Source organism: Lissotriton helveticus, chromosome 7 (assembly GCF_964261635.1).
Source record: "Lissotriton helveticus chromosome 7, aLisHel1.1, whole genome shotgun sequence".
In the NCBI taxonomy this organism is placed as follows: domain Eukaryota; kingdom Metazoa; phylum Chordata; class Amphibia; order Caudata; family Salamandridae; genus Lissotriton; species Lissotriton helveticus.
Window position 1 is genome coordinate 1,910,563,705 of NC_136068.1, and position 12,507 is coordinate 1,910,576,211.

Here is a 12,507-nt window from a genome sequence, read left to right on the forward strand (position 1 = left end):
CACACTGGACTGCAATGCCCTCTCACGGCCGCGATCACACCAAGCCCCTCATACTCCGAGTCCCGCCCTCCCTGCTAGGAAGGCAGGGAGACCATCGGAGCGGTAAGCTGGGGATCAGGACCAAGCCCGAGCCCTCGGAGCGATTACAATCGCAAGAGGAGGCCCGGTTACAGCTCATGAATGCCCATTATAGGAAAGGGCATTAGGAGATAGCCACACACTCTAAATACGTGTGTGGTCACCATTTTAGATGATTGGGAAATTTCAGCAGTCCCCAATACATGACAGTTACCAGCTCAATCCTCCAATGCCTGACAGCTGTTCACTTCCAAACGAACAGCTGATTTTTCGACTCGTCCCTCGCGCTAGGTAGGAAAAGAACAAAAAAAGCAATCTAATATAAATTGAGGATATCCACTTTACATTACTAAACTGGCTATTTAGCTAGACCTTCTTAATTATAAACCAATTATTTAGGTAACTGTACCCCTGTCAACAATATGTCTGCACCCTCACCTCAATTAAATATTGAGGATAAACTAGAGGAACTAGTTAATAAGGCACTAGAAAAGGTTTTGGGTTCCCTTAATGAAACTATAAATACAAAAATGTAATGCATCTCCAATAAACCACAGCCATCTACTAGTGGCCAAGATGGGGCAAGTAAGACTCAAAGAAAGAGGACTTCAGGAGGAAATCTACCTAAAGGGGAAAAGAAAAGTAATACCTCCACCCCTCATCACGCTCGTTAGGTGGTGACAAGATTGGTGACTCAGGAACCAAAGAATGGCAAGAGAAAGGCCCTGAGCCCCCCATCACCATTGACAGTGATGATAATTTCGAACCAGAAATTGAGCTTTCTTGCTCCTCGACACAAATGTCAAAGAGGTTGAAGTAAGAGGAAGGCATCTAAGGACTCTGGGTCCAAAATGGGTTTTGTGGATACGTTTGGAGATGAGATGTTCGATCCATTGTTAATTAAACAAAGCTGGGATTTTACTAACTTGAAAACTTAAACTAATCTCCATTCTCTGTCATTCTGCCAACTTTGGCAGCAAATAAAAATACATAAACAGCAAATCCTTAACAAGGACTTCAATACCCATGTATGTTCACACTTGCTAAGCAAACTCCACAGTATAAAAACAAACTCTACTAGTTGATTTCATCCTCCTTCATGACAGTTGTTTTTGAATTTTCCCCAAGTAAGTGTTGTAAGACCAACTTCGAACTCCAAAGTAGAGAAGCTTCTCAGTACTTTCACCCTTTCTAAGGCAGTGACTTACAAGATTCAACTATCATGGTTGCTCACTTTCCAACATCCCTCCTCGTCACACTACAATAGGAACAATAAACATTTTAATAGAATCAATAGATACTTGGACATTGCCAAGGCCCGAGATGTTGACCGATTAGCTGTGGAGCTCGAATCCATGACTTCTGAGCGAGTGTGACCAATGCTCCCTGAAGTCTTCATTTTAGCTCCCCGAACGAGTAAAGCAGTGCGGACAGCAGTCCACCACAATGATAGTCTCTGGAACCACTCACCAAGTTGTCATTTATATAGCCACAATCAGGAGCTCTCTTTCACCAGTTGCATGTGTTGGGAACTGGAAATTCAGTTCAGTCCCTGGTGAGAGATCCTCTAAAGAAAAAGCCTTTCAGAGGAACCCATTGCAGGCCTGTTACCTGCTTTCAAGTAGATTGTGTGAAGTGTGTGCAGAAGTCTTTAACCACTTAATTTCCAAAGGAATCAAAGTTACACTATCATTTACAACTAACCATGAGGCCTGGGGCTGAGCCCTCTTTATCTCCATTCCACAGCCTAAGAGCAAGAACAAAAGTAAGTGAAGCCGTGGTGTATATGTCAAAGGGAAAATGCAACATTGGTGAATTACTATGAAGCAAACACACCAGGCAGCCATTAAAATCAAGTACTACCACAACCATTGCAATCTGCTTAAACACACACTTAGAACCTTAGACACTCCCTCGGACTTTCCAACCTAAATGGCTTGTAGAATGGCATACTTAATCTAATTTTTAGAGGATCCCGCAAGAACCACATTACTCTGGTCCTTTGAGTGAATCACAGCTAATACGAAAGATATGTGCGACCACTTAATTTTATTTGATATTCGCTCTCTGGGATATATGTGCCCACATGGATGATTGCTTCTCAAATATCTCCATGGAGCAATACACCTGTTAAAGGCATAGATGAGATTCCTGGAGCAGCTGAACATATTGGGGTCCATTAGGATGTAGGGCGGATCGCCACCGCCCGCATGCCGGTGGTGATCCGCCCTACATCCTATCCACCCGCCACCCATTTCCCCCACCACATTAGTATGGTGCGGGGACCCCGGCGGACGGGATGACCGTCCATCGCTTTTCCGCCCGGTCGACGAGTCGACTGGACGGAAAAGGGTTTAATATGGTGGCCGTGTCTGCTAGACACCGCCATCCATTTTAGTATGCAGACAGAGAGCAGCCTTTCCGTGGGCGGCGTTACCGCTGTGGAAAGGCATGCATAGTTCACAATTGGGGGCCCGTTACTGGCCCCCAGGTAGTGGGGGGTTGCACATGGGGGTACCTATGGGACGGCCCTGCATTTTGGTGCACAATGAGGCAGGCACCGGTGGCTGCCACTTTGTGTATGCAAATGCACAACATGCATTTTTACCATTGCAGCGGGTGCTACTGAAAGTACCGCCCGCCACAATGTTATAAATGCATGATGCGCCCGCCAGTGTGGCGGGCACATCCTAATCTCCCCCATGGGACCGCCTCATATATGGCACGCAGTCCCGTTTTCCGTCAGGATCGCGGGCGGGCCGTCATCCTAATGATGCCCATAGTCTTCAAGACTCTGGTGCTATATAAGCATTGAATAAGCTGGTGTGAAATAACAAGGTACTAGTAATTTAACCCCCACACAGGTCTCCAGCGATACACATATCTCAGCTGTTGCAACATTATACACAAGAAGTTGGCAGCTGGTTACAATAACTGTACAAGATTAATCTCTCTTGCTTTATTTCAGCATGCCTGCCAGATTAGAAACTGCTCAGCACTATCAATAAATCAATTAATTTCAACTTTATTCGGTTTCAGGAATTTAAAACCATAAAAGTTAACACTACATAAAAGTTACCGTAAAATCGACACAATTCATCAGTTACGATTCATTTCCCAGGAAATCAAAAAAAGTCTGAGATAAAGTGCGCTATACAGGTACAAACAATCATGACTCGTGCGTTAAAACCCCCAACCAAATTGATAACTGTACGTGTATTAAAAGTGGGCTTACGGGGACCGTTATTAATGTTTAATTAAAGCAAGCCCTAGACTTCACCACAGATTTCAAATAACAAAGAACAAATAAGATACACTCATCATTCAACAGCTGTAAATTCAGGAGAGCTGGACGAGCCTGTTTAAAATGCTTCCTCTTTAAAATCGGCACAATAAAAAACTTCTGGGGAACCTCATAAAATGTACAAAATAGTCCAAATGGTAGCAGATCCTGTGGAGACTTTCCGTCGCAGCCACAGGGTGCCAACATCTGCCCTCTATTGCTCCCCCTTGGTTTGGCAAGCAGGAGGTGAAAAAGATCCATGCGAAACATGGTCAAAAAAAATGTTCATAACTAGTTAATAACCCCAGGAGGTAAGGCTCAGCTAATGATGTTGTCTTTAGCAATAGAAACTTACGGACACTTGGTTTGCGTAGGTCCAGCTCTTCCCTCTCCAATTTCCTTAAATTCCCAAAGGACTCCATTGGTATCTCCACATCCTGTTTGGTGATTAATTCAGGATTGGTGTCCAATTCAACTCTTCCTAATCTTTCAAAGCTACGCTTGATGTATCTGAGCCATGGTATACTATGTGCATGACCAAGGGTCATACACTCTTTTAGGATCGACCGGCTCAATGATAATCCCTCAACCAGATTTTTAACCAGTGGGGCGGAGTGCCAAGATGTCACTTAAATAAGACACCCCTAGTTCCGCGTGTACCACAAAGTTGGATAGGCCAACGGAAACACCCAACAAACACTTCAGAAAGTTATTCTCAGTTACCTGTAAATCATCTGTGGTAACATGTCCCCATATTTCACTTCCATAGGAGGCTTTCGCTACACTCTTCGCTTGATAAATCCTCAGCAGTGCTGCTATCGGTCTGTTTCCCAGCTTAGAAGCAAAATGCCCACAATCACCCCCACCAGGTCGCCCTTCTTTCTTTGTTTTAGTGGGCCCCATTTCAAATGGGCATCTAATACAACCCACAAATATGAAAAAACGTCCGTGCGGGTAACCTTGGGCAAACTTACCCTGAACTAGAAAAAATTTTGAGCATCTCCCCACTTGCATGACATAGGGCTTTGAGGCGTTATTGGATTTGTCCCGATCCGCCATAAAGGCGGAAAAGGCATCAAGTAGGGTTGGTACCCCCCAAGCGGTCCTAGATATGAGGGGGAGTCCAAGTCGGCCTACGTGCGGGAAGGTGACCCCTGTTGCTAGAAGGGCTTTATCTAAATCATTAATATGAACATTGAATGAAAAAGAGGACAAAATGCTCCATTGGCGTACACCCCTTTTCAAATAAAAATTCTGTGATACACCTAGGTCAAGTGAGAATCTAACGGTGGCCTTGGTTGCACGGTGGAGGTCTTCTAGGACGAGGACGATGTTGTTGTCTACCTCTAAGTCTTTCATGGACTGCCACAATTTGGTCCTATTAACACGATCAAAAGCGTAAATTAAGTCCATGAAAATTAGATAAGTAGTGCCGGGGTGTGTAACCGTGTATTTACTGAGAATCATTGTGAGGTTGAGGCACTGGGCCACTGTGGAACTGCCTGGACGCAAACCATACTCTACGTTAGCTAAAATATCATGTTCCTCAGCCCAGCTAATCAGCCTATCTAGAAGCACACGGCCCACCACCTGGACAACGGAGTCCAATAACGATATCTGTCTGTTGCCGTGTGTGCTATCCCGGTCACCCTTTTTAAAAACTGGCACAATGGTCGATGTAGCCCAAGACTCAGGGCCTCCGGTCCTTGCCGTCGCATTCAATACGGCCGCAAGTACCGGGGCCCAGAAAGAGGGGTCGGATGTAAAGAGGTTCGGGAGAATGCCTTCAGTTCCTGGAGCCTTACTGCTTGTAAGCCTAGCAATTCTCTCCTCAACTTCCCCCACCTCTGAGATCAATGCGGGGGTAGCTACCTCACGGTCTGGCTGAGGGATCAGCTTTGGCGGACTCTCACACATAGTTTCAAAATTGAGCACCCATTCATCCTTGGTGATGTGTGCACCTATTGCATTGCTTTCTGCGTGCTCTAAAAAGGGGCTATTAATAATATTCCAAACTCTACAGCTATTTCTGAGTGTGGTTGCCTCAGTCAGCTCCCTCAATGCTTCCCCCTTTAGAGCAGACTTGCGCTTAGCCAATTTCAGATTGTAGTCTTTGCGACATGCTCTGACCAGGGTCTGATTTCTAGGGCTCCTGTTAAGAGCATCCCGCAACTTCCTTGCTGCCAGCGAGCAGGAAGAATCAAACCATATTGGGGTCTGGAACATAATTCTGCGTGCTGGAACGCTTAAGAGCTCACTTCCTCTAACAGAAATAGTGTTGAAAAAGTTAATGACCTCCCCCGGAGATGTGTGCAGTGAGATACAAATACTTAGTTCGGTGGCGCTTGATACTGTAACCGTTTTATAGAAGGCGCCCGGGGCGATCTGTGTCCACTTAAGCCTTCTTCTACCATCTGTTGGTATCATTGCCCCCTTTTGCTCAACTCCCCTTTTATGTGATAATAATGGCCCACAAAGTTCAGCACACAAGGGATTGTGGTCACTAAAGGCACGGTCTTGTATAACAAATCCATGAAAGAAGGATTGTAAGTGCGACAAAATTAATATATAATCGATCATTGTGCCGCCACCTCTGCCTTTGTAAGAAGTGGCTGCCTTACCATGAGGTTCAATTAGTGCCATAAGGGACATTAAGTCAATTGCAGCTACGAGGGTGTTCATAACATCCCCCTGTGCAGAGTGTTCAAACCGGATTCCCCTCACAAGCGGGCAACGTAGGTCGGCCAATCTTGACACTCTCAACTCTCCACAAAGATGTATGTTAAAGACCCCTGCAATCGTGAAATTTTGAGGTTCATCGGTACAGAGTTGCCTTAGAAAAGAACCCAACAGGGTGGTGTTACACTCTCCATTAGGATTTGATACAGAGTTATAAAAGTTGTTGAGGCACAATTTGTTGAATCCATTTTTTAGCATCAAGGGTTATTTGCATGGGCTCGGTGGAGGCAGAACCTGTATATGGCAATCTACAACTACTGCAATATAAATAACCAAACCACCCGTGGGTCTGCCCGCTGTAGATGGGGAGGCCGGAACACAAAAATAACTAGTAACCCTCCAAAAATAGACTACAATCTACCAAGCATGTTTCTTGCAAACCAATCACAGAAAATAGTTTCACATATACGGTCCACAATAGGTCAGAAAAGTTGTTAGCCAACCCTGCAACATTCCATAATATAACATTATGATCTAATACCCGCAAACCCCCCATAGCTTTGCCCTGAAGAGTCCTGATGTGTTGCAAGATTCATTGTGTCCATCAGTGGTAAGCAACCCAGTCAATCACAATCATTCAGTGTAGTCAGGGAGGTATATCTATTAAACACCTCCAAGGGTCGCTAACCGAGAACCTGCTGAGGCATGGGCATCCAATCAGGATAGACCAAGGGTGGGGGCAAATTTGAATGAATGTCCCTGGTGGTTAAAGTTCTCTGCATAGGGCCATCAAAAGGGACAATGTCGGCAAAGTTATTATGGTTACATCCTACTGGGTCTGGTTTATAGAAAAACCCAAGTGGTAAGGCCACAATGGTCGACTTGGAACAAGAGAGGCCGACATATGGGTCTGCAAACAAGTTTCTCTCTGCTAAATGAGGCCTGTTGAAATTTACGATGACACACTCCCCAGTGTATGATTTGTGTGAGCTACTAATCCAACTCACTCTTCGCACCATGTTGATATTTTTCTCCACCCTTATTCCTAGCAAAGTATCATACCATAACCAGTGTAGGACTTTGTTCTTTAATGGGGAAAATCCTCCTTCATGCCCTGTGCAAGAGTTGGCACGTACCCATTTACCACAGCATAAGGTGAAGATTCTGCTGGCAAATGAATAACCGGGAGACGCAGAGTATGGACTTCTCCCCACCCTCTGGTTGTGCCCCTGTTTGGTGGATCCCTTCCTGGAGCTGGGGTTTCAAAGTCAATCCGCGTCTTGGGTTAGGATTTCCAGTCTGGGTAGGTGCCGGATGATTTTCTGATACTTGTGTCTCCTGGGGCCTTGGCTGAGGTTGTATATGAAAGTTTCTTCAATTAGGTGGAGACTTTGCACTAATTGATGAGCTACTAGAGGTCCTGAAGAATTGCCATTACTGGCATGAAACATGTCGACCACACCATAGGCGAGGGTTGAACGAGGCCACATTACCTTTCTTGTTGCGCTTCGCTACCCCTCCCTTTACCAATTTTAACTAAGCAGTGAGCCACACCATTAAAGTTGTCCTAATGGACTCTACTGACTTATTTTAAACTCTCACTCACGCTCACAATTGCACTCCCTAGGTCCCTCACACGCATGCACCCATTGGCCAGGAATAAAAGAACTCCGCCAAAAGAGTAGCACTACGTGCTACCCGGCAGGCATTGCACCGCCAGCTTGTCGTTGGAGCAGGAGGCCAATGATGACACAATACAGTCATTAGGTCGGATGGCTACTGTTGTCCAGCCTTTTAATTGTGTGAGGCATCCTTTATTCCGTTAAGGGTTCACTTGATTCCCTGCTGCTAATTGCTATCTTCCCTAGAGAGAGCGGCTTCTTTCTTTCCCTTCCCGTAGTGAACTCACCCCTTGGGGAACTTTGTACACCTTTTTGATCACGCCTTGGCTGACCCCTAAAAATTTTGGGAAAGCTGTCCAAGTGGGAGGTATCTGATAGAGTGCTTTGCCATGGTCAGACAACTGGCCCTCCAGTTGAAGTAGGGGGAGCGTGGCAGTTAAGGTCCGACAGACTCTTTTCAATCGATGCCAGACGACAGATAATTGGGGCTAGTTTTGAGTCGAACACACCCTTCAATGTTGTCTGGAAGGATTCCAGTGCACCCATCAAATCTACCTTGGACAATGTTGGCGAGATAGTAGGGCCTTTGTGGGGCGCAAGTCAAGTTTTGATTTTTTTGCTTTGCCCCCGTTGTTTGTGATTTCCTCTTGGTGCCTGTCCCTGCCCCGACACCACCCGGTTCAACCGTTAATAGGCTCCCTTGCCTGGGTACTTTTGATGTTACCATATGCTTGCTAGGGGTAGACACCGGTGCCACTTGCCCTTGAGTCGAGCTAACTTCAATACCCCGTGGTTGTTAATAATGATGGCCGGGGAAAGGGGTAGCCATCAGGCTGTGGAATAACAAAATGTCCGCTATGATCGTGCAGCTCAGCTCAGTGTTGTTCTGAGAAAAGGGGGAATTGTCTCCAGTGCTGACCAGTGACACGGGTGTGTCAGCGTGCATATGGGTGGGGCAGTCACAGGAGATCTAGAGAGATGCCGATCAACCAGCTCGAACTTCTTGTTCAGGGCGGCTGCAGCACGCTGGAGGAACTAATCTATGGTGGCCACTGAGGTGGAGGTGCGTGTTGCGGCCCTCCCAGGGCCTGCTGTCACCTTACCCATGACCATAATTAGACTAGTTCTTTGCAGTTTAAAGTAATTAGTTGGCTGGTGGGGTATTGCTCTAGTGTTCCTCAGAGGATTTAGTAAATTTAGAAGACTCAGTTATGAGTTTGACAAGTGATAAAACCAGACTAACTTAAAGTGCAACTCCCCTCCAGTCCGCGTAATTAATGCAGATGCAGGTTTAAAAGTGGTAAGGCCAAACACCTTTCTACCTTAACCTCAGCCACTGGGGGAAGCTGCAGCTAGTCAGGGATGCACAATACGGAAAACGGTGGCGCTACAGTGATGAGATGAAGAAATACCTAGGGCAGGCCAAGAGAATGGGCCCAGCAAAGTCTTGACCGGTCTCGGAAGGGTGCAGACGGGTCCACCCTTGGCCCTGGCGCTGCGGTAGCCCTGGCCAATGTTAAAGCGCCTCCTGGCGCAAACTTATGATGTGGGCGGCGTGCTCGGCACTTAGTGGTGCTGGGAAATGGGGTCCCTGTACCCCCCCCCCCCCAGATGCAGGCAGCAGGAAAACTGTGTAAACGGGGTCAGCACTATAATTAGTTATTGCAGTGTACCATAAGGAGATATATCAACTAAAATATACGCTATGAACTACAACCACACTCTCCACGGTTCTCTGAATGTCAGAATTGTACATGCGGTTTCCATATACACCTTTGTTTCCAAATAACAGAAATCCCTAGAATTGGGATGTCAGTATACTCATTATTTGAAAATGGCAGAACACATGGGGAAATCAAAATATACTAAAAGTGTCATAAGAGCTAATGCAGATGCAGTGTCCTTGGCTGTCCAATGTAATAGAAAAAAGTGACAGATTTAACAATGGACATGATTCTGATGCGGTTTATGGCTTAACATGCATCAGCACAACACACACACACACCAACCCACATCTCATGCAGGTGGAAATTGCCAGCAAATGGAGCGGCAGAAGGCAAATTAAGAGTCAGGTGATTGAGTATACCAATTCAAAGCGGCAAAGTCAGGTCAATCCGACTGGGATTGAAAATATTCCTCTGCAAAGGGCGGGCATCAACATAGAAGATCATAACAAGATCTGAAATATAAGGATGTTTGGCCAACATGAAGGAGCGGAAGATTGTGTAAATTCTTACATATCATTTTTGGAGACTTAGATCTCCATACTTTTAGCTTAACCTTCGCCAGGGGCTTCCAAATTGTAAACGCATACAGGATATCTCCACACAAGCCGAATAATGTGAAATTTGACAAGGTCTGTAAAACGAATCCTGGCTCACATGAAGAAGACAACAAATGGTGTGTGGGAAGGATCAAAAATAGGCATTGTTCAGAATTATTGTTAGGATACTATTAACCGGCTCAAGACATTCTTAACAGTAAAAAAAATATTGAGGCATGTGTACATGTCTTTTGTAGGCCCTTCAAAATTGATGGTAACATGCCTAGGTAAACTAATGCTTTTTTATTAACCTGTATCACTGAAGACCCTATTTGCAAACACATAGTCTGAAACTAAATTGACAAGAAATATTTGAACTGATAAGAAATAAATTCATGTTTTGCCAAAGTGTTCATCAAAATGTTATAGAAATCATATGTTGCATGACTACATGATTTCATTTGTATTGATCTTTCCATCACTCTTGTGATTGGTATGATGTTATAAAAACGTCCTTCCGAATGATCATATTAACCCACACCCTATGAATGAATTAAAGGGGTTTCCGATACAAAAAGGATAATTCACCTTCTGAAAAGAAGGAACATTCTACAATACTGCCAAAAATGTAAGGAAAATTTAGTCTTTCTTATTGGACACCAACATTGGTATTGAGGAAGATGTTTTGAAGAGAAACCAATGGGTGGAACACTTTACCTGCTCACCATCTCTCCCCAAAAAAATTGACTCTGAAGGATGATGGATTGCTCGTCACAAGACTATAGACTGAAGGGGTGGAGATATGTTCTATTATTATGTATGGAACAAGCGCAGATATCATGGAATTCTGGGTTGCACTAAATAAGAAAATTTGGGATGAAGTTAGCAAGATTGATTGTAATCGTCCCATGGATTGAGCATTAGACAATCCTGCAAATTCAGTTGATCCAGATCACACAGAGAAATTCATAATTTATGTAAATCTCAGTACTTGAAACATAGATTGAGATTTTTTTAGTACATCTGGGAGGGGTTTTTACATTCTATTCGCACCACAATCACAGTCTCTCTAGAACAAACTACATTTTGATTGATGCCTCTCATCTAGGAGCAGTCTCAAAATAGATCCCACACTTTTTTCACGTCATGCTTGTACAGCAATGGCAAGGGAGCACCCATGCAAAGAAATTGGATAATGTATGACAAACTAATATGAGAATAACAGTTTTGAGATGAAATCAAATCGTCCATTAAGATTTTTCTGAAAGAAAATGAGGACGTGTGTTCTTCACCTGCTAATGCCTGCGATGTGCCCAAAGCCACTTTTATGTATAAATAGAAAATATTATGAGTACAAAGAAAAAAGAAAGCAATGCCATACTAAATACACTAAAAAATAAAACAAGATCATCAGTACGTGTACATCACCCCTGCAAAAAATAGAAGGATCGAGTGGATTTACTGAGAGCAGCTGGCCACCCAATCATAATCTTTTATCAATGGCTAGGCAGGGTGTTGGAAAGAGAAGCTCCACAAAGGAACCCCTGCAATATACAGTACTCCCACAACAGTACTTTGTAAACTTTGATTGCAAGAATAATCAATCAAAGGACCTTTTCACCAGAGGTAGCACAACTGAGAAGCACCTCGATTATAATTGCATGGGCAAGCACTCCCTCAAATATAATTCCTTCTAGACTTTTGGGATCAATGTCTTTAAGTTGTAGGAAATGCAAGCAAATAGGTACTGGACTAAGACAAGCTGTGTGGCTAAAATAACAGAATATACCCAGATCATATTGTTTATAAAACAAAATTCAATAAAGCCATTTTTAGTAACCTTCAATGTTATATTCATATAGGATGAAAAATGTATTTCTGATCCTAAAAATGACATGAAGGTCTTTTAAAGTCGAGTGGAGAAGGATCACTGCCATACAACAGGGGGGGCTCCTGCCCACACCAAAGTTGTGATTTCCCCTACTCCAGTTAGAGCTGAGGAACATCTGGGTTAACATCAATGCAGTCTCCAGTTGTTGCACCCACTGTAACCCCTGGCAAGGTGGTCCATGAACTTGTAAGGCACTACTGACCAATAAAACGTACACAATAAATTTAGAAAGGAAGTAAAGAATAGATTTTAAAAATGATAGGATTTGAAAATGTTTACCAAAATAGAAACGTTTTTGGTGCCCATATTTGAAGAAGGTTCCTGTGGCTCGCTGGGTCGACACGTCTGCTCCTCTTTTAACAAGCTCCTTTACCATGTTCACGTTCTGGTTCACCACAGCAATGTGGAGGGCAGTCAGACCTGAAAGCCACAAATTAAACATTCAATACATTAACAATAACTACAGCAAACCAAGAGTGCGACTGTGTATAAGAAGAAAGTGTGAGGATTAATATACAGGAACACAATGCTTTGTCAAAAAGGCTGCCAAAAAGTAGACTGCTGTTAATAATCTTGCATGCAGGAGCTCATCTTATCTCATCCACATAGTCCCCGGGCATCTCTGATTCAATTGTTCATATATGTTGATGGCACACAACTACTGATGAAGGTGGATGCAGTAGCTCCACAC

At 44.1% G+C, this 12,507-nt stretch overlaps 1 protein-coding gene across 1 annotated transcript in view; it reads right to left on the reverse strand.

Moving 5' to 3' along the window:
• Positions 1-12,507, reverse strand: part of LOC144767864 (transient receptor potential cation channel subfamily V member 6-like) — a 155,691-nt gene that overhangs the window by 49,503 nt on the left and 93,681 nt on the right. Inside the window, exon 4 of the mRNA XM_078651222.1 lies at positions 12,096-12,236. Within this exon, the coding sequence (XP_078507348.1) occupies positions 12,096-12,236 (141 nt within the window). The remainder of the gene's footprint in view (positions 1-12,095; positions 12,237-12,507) is intronic.